General features: G+C 38.7%; 1 protein-coding gene across 3 annotated transcripts in view; it reads right to left on the reverse strand.

Moving 5' to 3' along the window:
* Nucleotides 1-16,559, reverse strand: part of ELOVL6 (ELOVL fatty acid elongase 6) — a 122,265-nt gene that overhangs the window by 34,536 nt on the left and 71,170 nt on the right. For 2 of the 3 annotated variants that reach the window (XM_032333149.1, XM_032333150.1), the window contains one exon: nucleotides 4,155-4,286. In XM_032333149.1, the coding sequence (XP_032189040.1) occupies nucleotides 4,155-4,286 (132 nt within the window). Of the gene's footprint in view, nucleotides 1-4,154; nucleotides 4,287-4,391; nucleotides 4,406-16,559 lie in introns of those variants that run through there. The other variant, XM_032333151.1, reaches the window with a different exon arrangement.

A 16,559-nucleotide genomic window follows, 5' to 3' on the forward strand; every position in this document is an offset into this window, starting at 1 on the left:
AGCTTGTCTTTTGAAAAGTAGATTTTTTTCATTATTTGCTTCCAACTTAAAAACAACAAAAAACCCCACAAAAATACCTGCCATCCATACTTTGTGTCAAACGCAATTATCTTTTTCTCACGATCTATTCGTGATAACATAAAAACCTTACAAAAAAAGAGTTGACCACTCCTTCGGACCCTCTCTGATCCCATCATTCTCTCTGCCTCCACAGAAGCGGAGATAATCATTAGCAGAATTTTTTTTTTTGCTATTACTGCATATATGTTAATAAATAAAATGTAGTGTTAATTTATGGGTTATGAAAGTTTCATACATGGCATCACATTCCCATAATTATTCAGCAGATTGCTTTTTTTGCTACTCAGCATGTGTTTTCTAGAGCTATCTTTTCCTTTGTTACTTTTGCCCTCCTTGGTGCCATTTAAAAATGTGAAATTTCTAACCTGTTACAATACAATAGGAGTTTTTCTCCTGTTACATTTATAGTTTATGTACCATTTCTTTTATATCATTACTATCACTGCAATCACTCTCTGTAATGTTTTCTTTGTGGATCAGGAGGGACCACTTTTGGCCACCACAGAACAAAATGCGAGACCAGAGTGCTTGAGTATGAATTGATTAAATTGATTAAGTTATTCTGAAATTTGTCATTTTCAATGTCCCGTCATTATACAGGTCAGTGATGTATTTCCCCTTCAACAAGTTTTTTAGCTGTCCTATTTTCTCATCCAAATAGTTTCTGTTGGTTTTATTGTATATTTATTGCCTTAACAATACTAAGAAGGTTGCTAATAATTCTCCAGATATTAAACGTTGATCTGTGTGTAAAAAAAATCACATCTGCTGCTCTGCACTGTTCAACGTACTTTTCTAAATGTTTCTGGTGCTATCTTTAAAGACAGCACTTTGTTCTTGGAAATCTCACGAAAGAAAGAAAAAGAATCATTATTTTTAAAATTATGCTTGAATATACTTAAGCCAACACTTAAGCCAATACTGAAACTTAGTGGCAAAGTAAGAATACAGCCAGGAAATAAAAATGAGCCTCAGTGGGAAAAATGGCCAGTTAATAACAAGATGAGAAGTCAGACTGCAAAGCATGGAAACTTGGGCTTTGTGCAAATAAAGCCTAACACAGTTGAAGCCAGAGTGAATCACCAGGAAACATGAGTAAGCAAATCTCGAGCAAGTGTGACATTGGCATCTAAAAATATGCAACACATCTGACTCTGATGTACACTGACGAGGCTCCCTGCTTTGACCTGTTCTGGGTCAGAGACCAGGAAGGCTCCTTGAAACTCCTGATGCTACCAGAGGGAAGAAAACGCTGCCAGACAGATACTGGGATAAAGGCTGCTTGAGTCAGAAACGCACACATCTCTACCCCATCTAGTAGGATCTGGAGTCATTAAGTAAATGTCTAGAAAATGCCTTACAAATCAACTATAGTAACCCAGACGAGATACCCTAGCAACAGCATTTAATGACTCAGCGGTGTCGGAGAAGAATGGAGCAGAGGCACCTTGAAGCATCTGATGATTTTTGCCGGGAGAAACAATCTCATCTAAAGGGTTTACTAATTCCAAGTACCAGGATTTTTCTCAACATTGATCCTAAGGAAAGGTTCAAATATCTAGGGCCAAATGCCACACAGGACAAGCTCAACAAATAAGGAAATGCTTGTCCTGAGTGTGGGGGGATGTAGGTAGGGCTCTGTGTCCTTAGCCCGCTCATGTTCCTAAGGACTCACTGACACCAGATGCTGGGGGTTTGAATCTGGAAAGGGTGGGGCAGGGTGCCGGGTGATGGGTGATGAGGAGAAACTCCCAAGAAAACCGTGGAGAAATCATTCTTAAATAAAATGAACACATTGTAGTCCCGGTGGAAACTCAGTCATGATCATATTCTACTGACTCCATCCAAACTTATGACAGCTTTCAATAAGTTCACTGGTATATGGCTTGCATGAAGGCTACTATCATATATTCCATCAATATCCAAAAGTAAAGAGAGAGAAGAAAAATATTCTATAAGTAATTCTTGCCAAACTAGACAAAACGATTGGTCTGAAGACAGGGTTTTTTTAATTTTTGCTTAAGTAATTGGCATATCCAAATTAATTCCCATCTCAGTTGTCTTAGTTCATGAGTAAATACAGTGTGTGGCATTTGCAAATTAGTCAGAGTTGAGTCTCTGGCTCCCACAGAAAGCTAATGGGCAAGCTTGAGAAGTTGGAGAAAAGATATTATTTCTAAGTGGTAAAATATACTCACGCACAAAATCACATTTTCAATGAATTAAAAAAATATCTTGCTATTCCTCCCTTCCCCACATTTTGAATTCTTCTAACTCAAAATTTTGTTCTCTTTCTCTTTCCTTCTTTTTCCAGATAGAATTGCTGAAAGGCATCATTAGGATAGAGATTAACTTTTTCCTTGAGACACCTGGGTAGCTCAGTTGTTTAGCTCCCGCCTCATGATCTCATGCCAGGCTCTACCCTCAGCAGGGAGTCTGCTTATTCTTCTCCCTCTGCTTCTCCCCTCAGCCCTGAGCTCACGCTCTCTAAAATAAATAAATAAAATCTTCAAAAAAAAAAAAAGATAACTTTTTCCTCAAATAGCAAAACACTTTAGTAGTGGCAGGCTCTGTGAAACTTACATGTGAACAAAAATGAAAATGCTCTTTGTATTACAGAGAAGCATGTCCTGATTCAGATTAAGATGGAAGAATTTTTTGGTGACAGATCCAAATCATTGAGTACTTCATATGTAGAACTTACAAAATGCACTGAATTAGAGGACAGCCAGTAGTAGCAAGCAAATGAGTGTTTGGATTTGGGGAATCCTGCTTAACGGAAATGTACAGATCTGACATAATGGAAATGTACAGATTGTCAGAGTTTATGAAAATCCTCTTCCTGCCTGACCATTTTTTAAAAAGATTTTATTTATTTAACAGAGAGAGATGACAAGTAGGCACAGAGAGAGAGAAAGAGAAAGAGAGAGGAGAGAGAGAGAGAGAGGAGGAAGCAGGCTCCCTGCTGAGCAGAGAGCCCGACGACGGGACTTTATCCCAGAACTCTGAGATCATGACCTGAGCCGAAGGCAGAGGCTTAACCCACTGAGCCACCCAGGCGCCCAGTGCCTGATCATTTTTAATATGCCTTGAGTGACTAATGAGGCTTTTAATGATACCATCTATTTCCACTTAGTGGTGGAACAGTTAATATGTAGTGGGAAAAAATAAGAATGAATATTCATAAATATTAAAATAGTTATTTACTTGTAGGATATATACATCTACTTCTTCACTCACCTTCCTCAAGCCCAGTTATAAACTTGTGGGTCTTGACAAGCAGAACACAAATAGAGCAGGTGCCTTTGTTAGTGCTGTAGGTATTTTCTGGCACTTAGATCGATACCAGCTGTGTGCTAATTAATCTTGGGATGGCCTAGATCACCAAATACTACAAAGCTAGAAATGCTCCCTCAACTTCTAGGAATGTGTCTAAATGTTGGCTCCAAATGCCCCTGGAGATATGGGCCAGGTCCTAACAGCCTCTATGATGTGTTCTAGTCAGGACAAAGTAAGAACTATTTGCATAAACATATGCCAGCAAGTCAGATCCAAGCGATGGTGGTGAATGGTGCTTTTGGGGCACAGAGCTAACAGCATTGTCTGGTCTAATAATCCTGGACTAGATAGGGGTCCAGTATCCAGTCATGTGTTTGAGTGCCATTTTTTCATTAAATATCAGTACAGCATACCCCGCACATTTAAACCGTACTGTGCCATAGTTTACAGGTGTGGCTGTGCACGTAGCCCTTCAGCCTTATTTAAGCAACATCAATAATGGAATTGACACATCGCTTCTAGGCCTATGAGATTAACTGGATCACTGAATGAGCAGTTTGGACAAGAAAGGAGAGAGCCTGAAAAGAAGAGACTGAGCACAATATGGCAATGGTTGCCAATATGCACAATATGGTTGGTTGCAATGAAGTCCTACTCTCTGGACATGCCTTTATTTTCTCTTCAATGGACTGAATGATCAAAAATATGGACTATAAAATGCTCAAGCATTGCTTCTTTCAGCCAAGTCTGATGAAATGCATGGATTGCATTGGGGAAAATGAAGAAAAACCTACCTGAAGACGGCAAGGGTCAGAGACCAGAGCACTAATGGCTTCCTCAGTTCAAACTTCGCCCGTTTGTTCATCAGGTGCCGACCACCAAAGATGAAGGCAGCATACAGAGCAGAAAACAGGAAAGATTTCTTCCTGCGACAGACAAAAACCCAGTATCTTAGAAAATAAAAATCTCTAAGCAGTTAATTTTTATTCATGAGAAATTTATATTTCCGAATTATTTGCAATTTTTTATACCAGTTTTTCTTCATAAGTGCTGAGAGTGTGTTCTTGGGAATGTGCCCCTTCACTGAAGATAGAATGTTTAAACATCCTTTCGATGACATGGCATTCTATGGAAACCTCCCTTGACAAATTATGTCAATCTAGATTAGTCAACACATGTCAGAATAGATCTGTGTCCTTTTGGAGCTCCATGACTTTAAAAATTTCAACAACATAGCATTAAGGTACAAAAAGAAAAACTTTCACTGAGGGATTTAAACACTAAAATCAAGCTACTTAGACTTAGGGCACCCTTAGTATGGATTCCTGAGATCTTCTTCACCAAAGGAGCAAGTATTAAGTTTGAATATGATCATTAATAATAGGGATAACTGGTCAACATCATACAATACAAAAGAAGAACGTAGGTGGTACGTGAAGTACACCTGCCCTAGAGCTTGAACCTGAACCTAATCAAAATCGGATTTTACTACCTATCCTTTGGAAATATAAACTGTGGGAGCTTCTGTAGGACAACTGAACTTTCGTCTTCAATAAGTCAGGAGTATGGAATCTAAATACGAGTCTCTTCTAGATTAAGGAGTGGCTTGAGAAACTATAATCAAAGGTAATAGGTAGACTTTGGAGGCTCTGTATTTGAGCAAACCAAATGGAAAAAGACATTTTTAATAAAATGAGAAAGTTTTTAGTCATAATTTTAAACATACTTAGTTACTATTTATGGGTGAAATTACATGTCTTGGATTTGTTTAAAAATATTCTAGGAAAGAAATAAAACCAAGACAATATTCAGGGTAAAGAGATAAAACCAGATTAACAAAAGGACGAAGGAATACAGGCTTTTTCTCTTTTTGTCAGGCTTAGGTGGAACTCTAGTCAGAAATGTCCAAGCAATATGAATTAGAATCTCTAGGTCCTGCTGGTTTACTACTGTATCAAGAAGTAAACAGTGTTATTGATAATACCAATAAGAACAAAAACAAAACCAACACGATTCTATACAACTATGATTCAACAGAAAGTAACAGAGAGGGGTGCCTGGGTGGCTCAGTGGGTTAAAGCCTCTGCCTTCCACTCAGGTCATGATTCCCAGGGTCCTGGGATCGAGCCCCGCATCGGGCTCTCTGCTCTGCAAGGAGCCTGCTTCCGCCCCCCCACCCCCGCCTGCCTCTCTGCCTACTTGTGATCTCTGTCTGTCAAATAAATAAATAAAATCTTAAAAAAAAAAAAAAAAGAAAGAAAGTAACAGAGGCCTTGTAAATGATTTAAACACCTGAATGAACTTCCTAAAAAAGCAGTATTTCTCTTAAGATGGATATTTCCCACTTGATGAGATTAAAAGGGAAATCATTGAAAAGTAAGTTATAAGTCTAATACAAAAAGCAAAATGAATTAGTTTTTTGCAAATGCCTCCTATTTTTCTCCCTGACACTGCTTGTGTGTGTTGCTGACTAAGGAGGGATCTAATTATTTTCACAAGCAACACACTTAGTAGGCATGTGACCTACTTGGTGAGCCCCACCCAGTAAAGTGGTATTTCCAGAAATCAACCCATAAAGATGGAATGAAACACTTTCCAATTGAGGTTCGCAGATTCTTTTGGAAACACAGGACCTGGGCACATAGTCACTATTTGCTAAATGTTTGTTAGATGATCATGGTCTTGTCATATCAAATTTTCTGATAGGGAAAAATAATTATGCACTGATGTCTTATGTGCTCAGGAAACATTAACTGCGTGAATGAACGGTTTACTTTCCCAGTAACATAAGAATTACTAAAGAATGAAATATTCGGAAAAAACATGATCCATTTTCTTCCTCCATAAAGAAACAGGCAATTTCTATACTTCAAAGAGAGGTGGAAATGTGAGACAGTTTTATAGGAACGTTATTAAACACTTCAAGAAGAAAGTACTTTTGCCTGTAAGTATGTGTATCCGATAAATATGAATACAAATGTGAATGAGTGTTTGTAGGTTTACTCATATATATGTTATGTATGAATTTTGCAAGTGCGTGTCACTAAATTGAGTCCTAATCACCGCCTGCATTCACACCAATCTAAGCAAGGACTCGCGAAAAACCAAATTCTATCAAGTTAATGTAAGCCGTAGTAATATGAAATAGTCTATATTCTTTCCTAAAAATTTTAAAACAATTTTGTTGTTCTTTTCTAAGTTATAAAAGTAATGATGAGTGACAGTATTCGTGGTATGATTCAGGGAGGGAGTCCTGTGGGAGCCACTCAGTGCTAACGAGCTTTCTCCTTGATTTTCCTAATCACCTGTAATGTAGGTAAAGCATTGTCTTCATTTTACAGATAAGCAAACCGGCTTAGAGGTTAAGCCTCAGATCTCCCTGTTCTCCTGTAGTAAACTTTCCCAAGAAAAAAGGGTGCACCTGATGTGTTATCTTATAGCCACAGAAGAATTCCACAAGCCCTCCTACTGAATTGCATGGTCATTGTGTAACTGTGTGGCACGTTGCTAAACTGTGAATACACCAAGAGTAATCTCCATGCCTTCATGTTTCAACTATCATATTTTGAAGGTTTGGAACACTTTGATCCAGACCCTGTTTACCTCCTGGAGAATACAAATAATCTATATATGCGAAGTTCATTCAGGTGTTTAAATCATTTATATATATATTTATATATAAAAGCTTTTCCTTAAATTGCTTATCATTCTTGCTCATTCCATCTAATTTGGATTTTGGTTATGGTTAGATTGTGTTTCTTGCAATTACGGACCAAATTAAATGGCTGTCTGTATGTGATCCTATCATTCTAGCCATTGAGGGAAAAATAATGTGCCTCGAAGAACCAAGAAAAATACAAAAATCTCCCCTCAGGATGTTTTCCTCTGCATTTCTTCAGCTAAGAATGAGAATTAGTCCTAATGCACTACTAACTTCCTGGCACAGACCTTTCTATTTTCCATGTGTTTTCTAAAGATTATCTTTACCAACCTTCAATTCCATAGCTAGGGCAACCAAGTCAATCGATATAGACACAGAGAATCTGAGAATTGCCAGAGACCTTAGAGAGATTGAGCCCAAATTTATCGTTCAACAGAAGAGGGAATGGGGGATAGGGTGTGGTGCTAGATGACATTACTTTCCTATGGTCACATAGCTACATACTGTATATGGGCCAAAACTACCAAAATTTTGCTCAAGCAGGTAGGTAAACATAACTTAATTGTCTAGGGTATATCTGAGTCACCTGCTATAATACAAATAAATTGCTTATTGTATACTTTCTAAATCTATTGTGGTGAAATTCAAGTCTGTAATGCTTTCAGTTAATTCAGAATTAAACTTTTACTTCTTCTGTAAGAGGGAGTCATCTAAGGAGGCATGAACTCTTACCTCTTCCAACTGAGAAATCCAAAATGTATCACTTATAGTTGAATGCATTATGATTTTTTTCCATTTAACTTAGAATAAATTAAGATTTTCATTAACATACTGGGCAATTTAAATGGATTCAAGCTGCCGTTCGGTTCTGCCATCTCTTTGTTAAAGATTCAATCATTGTCAAGTGAATAATGACTTCCTACTAGCCCACTTACTATTTAATAGGGATAGATGACTTCCCTAATGCTTCCATAGTAATCTAATAATACTTCATATTCTGGCAGGCCTCCATAGCTGGGTATAATGGTAACACTACATTGTTTTGTTACTGGATCATTAACAATTTCCAGAGGGTAGGGACTCCTACCATTAAAGAATCTTAAATGTATATCATATAGCCTAACCCTTCACCATAGGGGCCCAATACCTTTCAGGACAGTGCTTCTGTAGCTATAATTACAAAGTAACCAACTAAATAAAGAAAACCCAAATGAAATACTGATGTGTTCTGAGCTTGTTGCCCTGGTATTCACTCTTTTCCCCCCTTCCATTTCTGTCATTGATGTGAATGGACATTAGCCCATAACTAATAAAAACAGATAATGGCTTTATCATTTATCCTCAGAAAGCTGGACTTCTTTATCATGTTACCCTCATCCAAAACATTCCTAGGTGTTGTTTTTCCTATTCTCACCAGAGTAACTGCTAATGATTTGTACTTATTGTTCTAACCAATAACACTTGTCATAGACTGTGTATACATTCAAACTGCCCCCCAACCCGGCCCAACCCCTGAGCTTCTACAGAAATCAGGACCTAGCTTGAGTCCCTTTAATACTCACTTCCAGATCTCTGTTGGCTGACTTGTGCACTTCTGAAGAGTCAGACAAGTTCATTTGAGAATGGTGACACTTTCAAGTGGGTAGTCTTTCAACACAGGGTATTTGCTAATGAACACTATGGGGGGAGATGGCCTGAACGCCTTTGTGCCCTAGTGACCTTGCTTTTGTGGTTACCATGCATGTGTAAAGTACAAGGGTTGTGAAAATGCAAACAAAACTTCGAAGAAGAAAAGAAAAGGACCCCTGAACACCTCACCTGCTTTGCCCGATAGCTACCAAGCACAGAACGTTTTCTAGTTGAGAAAATTTTCCAAAGAGTCTAACTGGGGAAAAAAAAAAGCTAATTGGAGAGGCCATATCTCTTTTAAGACTTCTCCTTTAGTTCAGCTCCTGATTCGAATGAGGAAGCAATTCAGGATTCTGAAAGTAATTTTAAGGCCACAAACAAATTACAGACCCAGAGATGGAGGAAATAACATTTGGCTTTTTGCCAACAAGACATTCAGTGGACCATCGTCAATGGTGGTCATAATTTGGTAAGAATATAAAAGAGGTTTTCTTGAGAGGGTGAAATTGTGCTCTGGGACTGGATTCTGTCCTATTCTTGAGAATTACCCCCAGCACTTCATACAGGCATTTCTCTACATTACAAATAATGGAAATTTTCCAGGAGTTGCTATTCACAAGTAAATTATAACTAGAAATTAACTCTGCCCAGAAATTCTGACAAAGAATGATTTAGAGAATAATAGTGGAAATAGATCCATAATAAGTACAAATGAATAGTGACTTCATAATTGCAAGACAAATCTGTGACTAAAGAAAAGGGTGTTATTCTAACCAGTTATGTGTGACCCAAGAAGCCAAATAGTTTCTGAGTCTTTTGAGTTGTAAATACCTCTTTCTTATTTTACTTTCCTCTCAGATGCAAATTGAAAGATCACAGGTTGTCCTTATTTATTTAAAAAAAAAAAAGGCGAGAAAACCATTTTTTGTAATTCAGTTTTTCTATTGTTGAAGTAGGCCACGCTCAAGGTAGACTTGTATTTAGTACTGAGGATTAAAGGGCATGGCTGTGTATCTCTTTCTAGGAAAGTACACTACTCCTAAAACAGACCCGTTACAGAAGATTGCTTGTACATATATGGCAACATACCATTTTTACCCCTTGTCCCCTTTTTAAAACTCTTGATGAATTCTCTTTTCTTTTTACAGGGGGAAATAGGATCTTTCTACTTTCAAAATGTTAAAATCACATACACACAAAGCCCCATAAATAATGTAGATAATAATGTCTGTTAAAAATTCTGAGGAAGGAGATATTGCTGTGATTAGAAAATGCTCTGTGGAGGGTGGGCTTTGAGGCAGACCCGGTGGAGGGTGGGCTTTGGATGGATGGACAGATGTAAGTGGGAATTTGGGGTGGGGAGAAAGCAGCGCCTCTAGGCATAAGCTACGCTGGGCATGTGTCAGACCCGATGTTTCCTCAGTGGGTGGGAAGACATGAGAGAAAGTCAGATTAAAGTTCTGGCATCTTCTCAAGGTTGTGCGAGGTGTGTGGTCAGGAATGGGTTATGACTAGTAGTTGAAGTATAGTACTGGAATCTGTGGCTTAATTTTCCTTCCTTTTAAATAAATAAGAATAGCCTCACTCATGGGTATACCATAATATGCCTTGGGGGAGAGAGGAAGAGGGAAGTAAAGATAGATGGCGATGCCCTGGTTCAGGCCATGGAGAGCGCTCCAAGTCTTTGAGCTGGGATGGGGAGGGGCGGCAGGACAGGAATAAAGAGATCCGTTCACGGGGAAACTTGGCATTGAGTACTTCTCTTCTAATGGGTAGATGTGGCTGAAGTTTGACTCTAGATCTCTAAATCAACACACAAGTTCCCCATAGCCCACACGGGCAGCCTCGGTAGCGGCTGGGGTTCCTGAGTGCCGTGGTACAGATGGAAGGAACTTCTTTAATGAATTGCTCTTCCCAGGAATTATCAGATGGGACCAACTTGAAGTTTTATTCACTTAAAAATGACTATTCTCCTTTCCTGAGAAAAGAAGAGCAAATTTCGAGGCCAACCGTGGCATTGTTTCCAGAAAGCTGATACTTGGTTCAGTGTCCCCTAATAGTCCTCCAGAGCAAATGTCCCTTTTAATCCTAAAATACTGCATCTTACAGAGATGCCAGAATATTTTTTCTTTGTGTCAGATGACATGGTTTCATAAAACTGATCAGAAAGATTCGAATTCAAAGTCAGAATTAAAGATTTTCGAGAACACAAAAACAAAGGAATAATTAAACTTCTTGCTTTGGCAAAGGTTAGAGTTTCTCATCTCCTTGGAAAGAGTAAAGCTTGCAACCACCTGTGAATAAAAACTGTGTCAGGGGTCCTGGTAGACAAATCTCCCACTTCAAACTAATGACGAGCGGCGGCACCAACAAACTTATTTGGAGTTTCTGGTATGTCTGAGAGCGTGGCTCAACTTGATTACCCGGTACTGAGGGTCACTCTGAAATAGAATTGCCAAGTTACCAAGTAACTGTCTTGTTATCAGCTCCTGGTGCTTGCCATGGCAAAACACGACGTTCTAGAGGTCGTGTAAAACAACAGTAAATAACAGTAAATAGGAGACAGCATGCAGAAAGAGAATTCAGAAAGTGGTTCCACTCATTCCCTTAAAGAAATGCCCTTTGTTCTAAGAAAAAGAAAGCTTTCATCCGAATTTCCAATGAAGAAATGCTCACCCATTAAGATCATGATAATGAGTAAAACGAATATGATAATGAACACAGAGAGCAGACTAAAATTCTGAAACGTCTTCTATGATATAAGAGCGGTGAGTGACTCCCTGTTACCAGATTAAATTTTACCGTTTAGAGTCTTAAAATCTACCACAAAGTAGAAATAAGGGATGAGGGATTTTTTTTTTCCCTGAAAATAAATTTTTTGCAGACCAGAAGTTACACAAAGCATGATTAATTATGGGCTTGGGTCAAGACCGCAAGTTTTTGTTTGGTTTGTTTGGTTTTGAATCCTGCTATCTATTCTAATGGCCTGCGCACCATAGAAATAGAAAATTTAAAAAATCTTATATGATATTAAAATATATATAAAAATAAAAACTAGAGTCAAATACAGAATTTTGTTTCCTGCTTGTCTTCATCCTAAAGAAGCCCTGAAATGTTCTGTAGAAAACAGATTACTCTGAGAGGTGGAGACTAAAACCAGAAGTGAAAAAACACTGTAAAAAGCATTTATGATTATTCACAATGGAACGGAAACCGGATTTCAGGTTTACAAGATTAAGTCCAATTCAGACACACAATTTTCCCAGACTTAAAATCAAAATGACAGCTGCACAGACACCAGCTCATAATAAGCACAAACATATTCAAATTTATGAGCTCTTTATACTCAAGGGCTAACCGTTTGAAGTGAAAAGTGACCCATTTCTGCCACGGTCTACTACCACCTTATATTTAGAGAGTTTTAGTTTATACTCGTTGCTTCAGACAACTGTAAAGAAGCTAGAAAATACTATCAAGGACCAAAACCCCCCACAACTACATGTTTTCATGGTAACTACTGGTTGATTAAATAGACTGTTGCATTGACTTTCCCCGTGGATAGAAATGTTGAAAGAGGGGTGGTGGGAAAAGCAATGAGAAAACATGTCCCAAATGCTATTTCTGGATTAGGGAAAAAATAGCTCAGAAGTGATAAAGATGATTTCGTGGTATAGCTCACAGATACGTTTTTTGTCACCAAAAGAAAATTTACATAAGATACGAAGCCTGAGTAAAAACTGGCAATGACAAGAAGGAATATATTATTAGCCAGGGAGTGGAAATGACAGACTTTTTTTTTCACCCATGAGATATCACCCAATTACCCAAGAAAAAACTCTCTTTGCCTTTTGAAAATAATAATGCGGCAAGATTTTGATTAGGGTATTCACATGGCTCCTTCCAGATATGAATGCTCATTCAGGGACAGAAGAAGATAAGGCCCAAAGACACTAGCTTTGAGAACTCCCGTAATGACGACAATTGGCCTCACGAATTGGACTGTGCTGCTTTCTCATCCCTGCTGTAAAAAAGCCCCACAAACGTCATGGCTTCAAACGACAGGATTGGATTATCGTATTGTTGCAGAGTCAGAAGTCTGAAACGAGTCTTATGGGGCTAAACTCAAGGTGTACCCCGGTTGTGTTCCTTCTGGAGGTTCTGGGGGGCAATCTCTTTCTTGGTCTTTTGTGGCATTTGGAGGCTGTCTGTCATCCTTGGCTTTCTCCACATTCAAAATGCATTGCTCCCACCTCTGTTTCTACGGTCACACTGTCTTCTCTAACTCTGATTTTGTCATCCTATCACCTCCTCCGACTCTGCTCTTACCTCCCTTCTAAGGACTCTTGAGATTACATTGGGTGCGAGAGATAATCCAGGCCCACGCTCTGGAAAGAACTATTCTCCAATTTTAAGGACTCTTATGATTGGATTGGGCCCACGGGATATTCCCGAACAATCTCATCTCCAAGTCCTTAACCTAATCGCATTTGCAGTCTCTCTCTGTTGCTGTAGAAGAGAAATACACATACAAATTCATACATAAAACATGGACGCCTTTGGGGGACTATGATTCATTTGGCCACATGGATTAACTTGAAATTATAATAAAGTCTAAAGCCATTTTTCTGATGCAACTAACAGGGGACAACCCTACAGAGGGCAAAACTTTCTTTTCTATTCTTGCTTTATTAGACCCAAAGCCAGCCTCTTCCCTCCAAGTTAAGAAAGTACTTTAAGGGGCACCTGGGTGGCTCAGTGCGTTAAAGCCTCTGCCTTCGGCTGGGGTCATGGTCCCAGGGTCCTGGGATTGAGCCCCGAGTTGGGCTCTCTGCTCTACAGAGAGCCTGGTTCCTCCCCTCTCTCTCTGCCTGCCTCTCTGCCTACTTGTGATCTCTGTCTGTCAAATAAATAAAATCTTTAAAAAAAAAAAAGAAAAAAGAAAGAAAGAAAGCACTTTAAAATGCAAGGGCCTGAGAGTCACACTGTCACACAATTGTCCTGAAGCGACTCATATGCATGTGAACTCACAAATCAGTATTGGAAGTCTTAGTAGTAACATATGGTTTACCTTAGAACTGACTAAGTGCCAAAGCTTGGAATTTCTAGTAACACACACACAATTTACTAGAAATAATATGTATTCAACGTATCTCCACTGTCACAAGTTCTAAATTGCTGTCTTAACACGCTTTTGTGACAACACAGATTGTTTGGCTTGGGACTATCACTTGCCTTTAAATCTTAAAATATACATTATAGCCTACATTTGGTACATTTTCCTATCTGCAGCAAGCCTGTTGTCCTGTACTTCATCACTCTTACTGTTAAATCCTTGAAGACTGAGTCTTTCTCTCAGGGGGCTAAGAAGGAACATTGTTTGATGTAGATGTTAACTCCTTTTCTGTAACTCCTTCTTCACTTGGTTTCTGGAATACTATCTTCTCTTAGCTCTTTCCCAACTTCACAGTCGGCACTTTTTTCATTCTCCTTTGCTGGTTCTCTCTTTATCTCCGCTATCTTTAAACCTTGAAGGGTTACCAGGGCTCAATCTATGGATCTCTCTCTCTTTTTTTTTTTTTTTTTAAATCTACCTGTGGTTCACAACGGGGGCGATGACTTTGCCCCTCTGAGGACATTTGGCAATGTGTGGAGACATTTTTGGTTTTCGTAACTGGATGGGGTTGGCTACTGGCACCTAGTGTGTGGAGGCCCTGGATACTGTGGAGGATTATCGAGCCCCAAATGTCAGTGGTGCTAAGGTTGAGAAAACTTGGATAAAAGAAATATAAAGAAATATCATCTTTAGAAGCGGGGCGGGGCACCTGGGTGGCTCAGTCGGTTAAGCGTCTGCCTTTGATTCAGGTCATTATCTTAGGGTCCTGAGATTGAGCCCTGAGTCCCATGTTGGGCTTCCTGCTCAGTGTGGAGTCTCTTTCTCCCTCTTTCTCCCCTCCTCCCCCTCCACTTGCAGGCATGTGCACACACACACACACACACACACACACACACACATTCTCTCTCTCTCAAATAAATAAAATCTTTAAAAAAAAAAAAAAGAAAAGAGAAGAGAAATTGGAAAACTCAAGAGAATGTATATTAAAATGTGATATATCTTCAAAAAATGCATTTACTAGTTGGGATGATATCATTTATGCTTCAGATACACTTGGGCTGAATTGCTTCAAACTGATTTTAAGTGCAGAGTGAACTTCTTTTTTTCAAATCAGCAGTCCAAGTTAAAAGTGAAGACAAGACAAAACAACCAATTCGGGTCAACTTTTCCTTCACAATTCTAGAATTAGGTTCACTTCTGCCTAAAATGGAAACATGGTACAGCCTGGTGATGATATGAATGATCAATTCTTCCCAACTCTACATTTTTTGCAGTCCTTTCCTTGCCGTGAAGGTCACTGGGAAATGATTTTATAGTATCTCTCTAAGAGATACTATATTTCAGATTTGAAAGGAAGATTCGTCAAGACAGGTTGCCAAGACAATCCCTTATCCCACAGAGTTCCGATTCTTCTTGAAGTAGAATTCCAGGTGTTTCCCGTCATCTCTTTACTAACCAATCCTACAGTATAAGATAATTCCATAACAGCCAATCCTAACTCAGCTCTGGATGGGGCAATGCCATAAAAATACATTAGATTATCAGAATTTACAACTGTTATGTAGCTCTTATAAGTTCTTACTGTCTTCTAAATCATTAAAGTATGATAAGTTGATAACAATAAAGATGTCTATGGCATAAACTTTTTAAAATTAACAGTAGGAAAAGCTCTATTTTGTAAGCCTCAGAATTTCATAAGGAAAATAGGAGCTCTCATATGGTAAAATATGCCAAATGTGATAAAATTATTGTGCCATTTTCTAAATCTTAGAACAAATTACTCTTTATTTTTATTACCTACTCTCAGGCCTTTGCTCTCCAACATTTTCGCCGCATCAGGAGACACTGATTCTCCCCTGATGACTGTGTACAAAGCTTAATGAGTTGAACAGGAAGCTGCTTTCTGTAATGTTCCCGTCATCAGTTTCCACAGGGGGAACCAGAGTGAAGCCCGCCAGATTGTGCCCAAAGCTGGCTTGGGAGTCTTTTCTCTTTCTGTTTACTTCATTTCCCACAAAGACCTTCACTTTGCTTCCTTTTCCCCCCTTCATTCACAGGTTCAAAGCTAGAAAAAAAGAAGATAAAATTTGGGGGGAAAAATGAGTAATAGTAAAAATCTCAAGATCCATTAGGAAACTCCAGCATGAAAAGCATAGCTTCCATTTCTTTAGAGGGTGAAAGAGAAATTCCTTTTATTTTTACAAGTTTCTTTGGACTTCTAGCTTGTGAGACAAAAATATTTTTTTTCCTTGTTGATCAGATGTGTCTTGGGACACAACTAAGGTACAGCTTGGATTGAGGAAGCATGGGATCTGATGAAAGAGACTCTCAAAATACAATGCTCACAGCAACCTTTTCTTCACAAGAAGGTGAAAATGCTTAGGGAGAGAAGAGAGTGTATCTGACTCACTGTTTCCTTGAAAGCCAGAAAGTTGATGTGTCTTCCCATACATCCAAGAGCATTCCCTTTGGGGTGTGCAATAGGAGAGAATATGTCCTTCAGACCATGCGTGGCCACACGCCTGTGTTATGTCAAGAGAGAGCAACCACTCTGGAGAATAAACCTGAGTCTTTGATTTTACTATTCTCTTTTCTACTGTTCTTCTTCATCAGGACAGATTTTCTAGGCAACAAATTTGAGAATATTGAAGGAATGGTCTTTAGTTAGCTATGCTTACACAGAAAGGTTTCCTACCAAAAGAAAAAAAGAAGCTAAAAAAAAAAAAAAGGATTGACACGTATTTACTCAAGATATATCCTTTGATCTTAAGCATTTGGAACCAATTTAAGAATTGT

This window comes from Mustela erminea, chromosome 2 (assembly GCF_009829155.1).
Source record: "Mustela erminea isolate mMusErm1 chromosome 2, mMusErm1.Pri, whole genome shotgun sequence".
Lineage (NCBI taxonomy): Eukaryota > Metazoa > Chordata > Mammalia > Carnivora > Mustelidae > Mustela > Mustela erminea.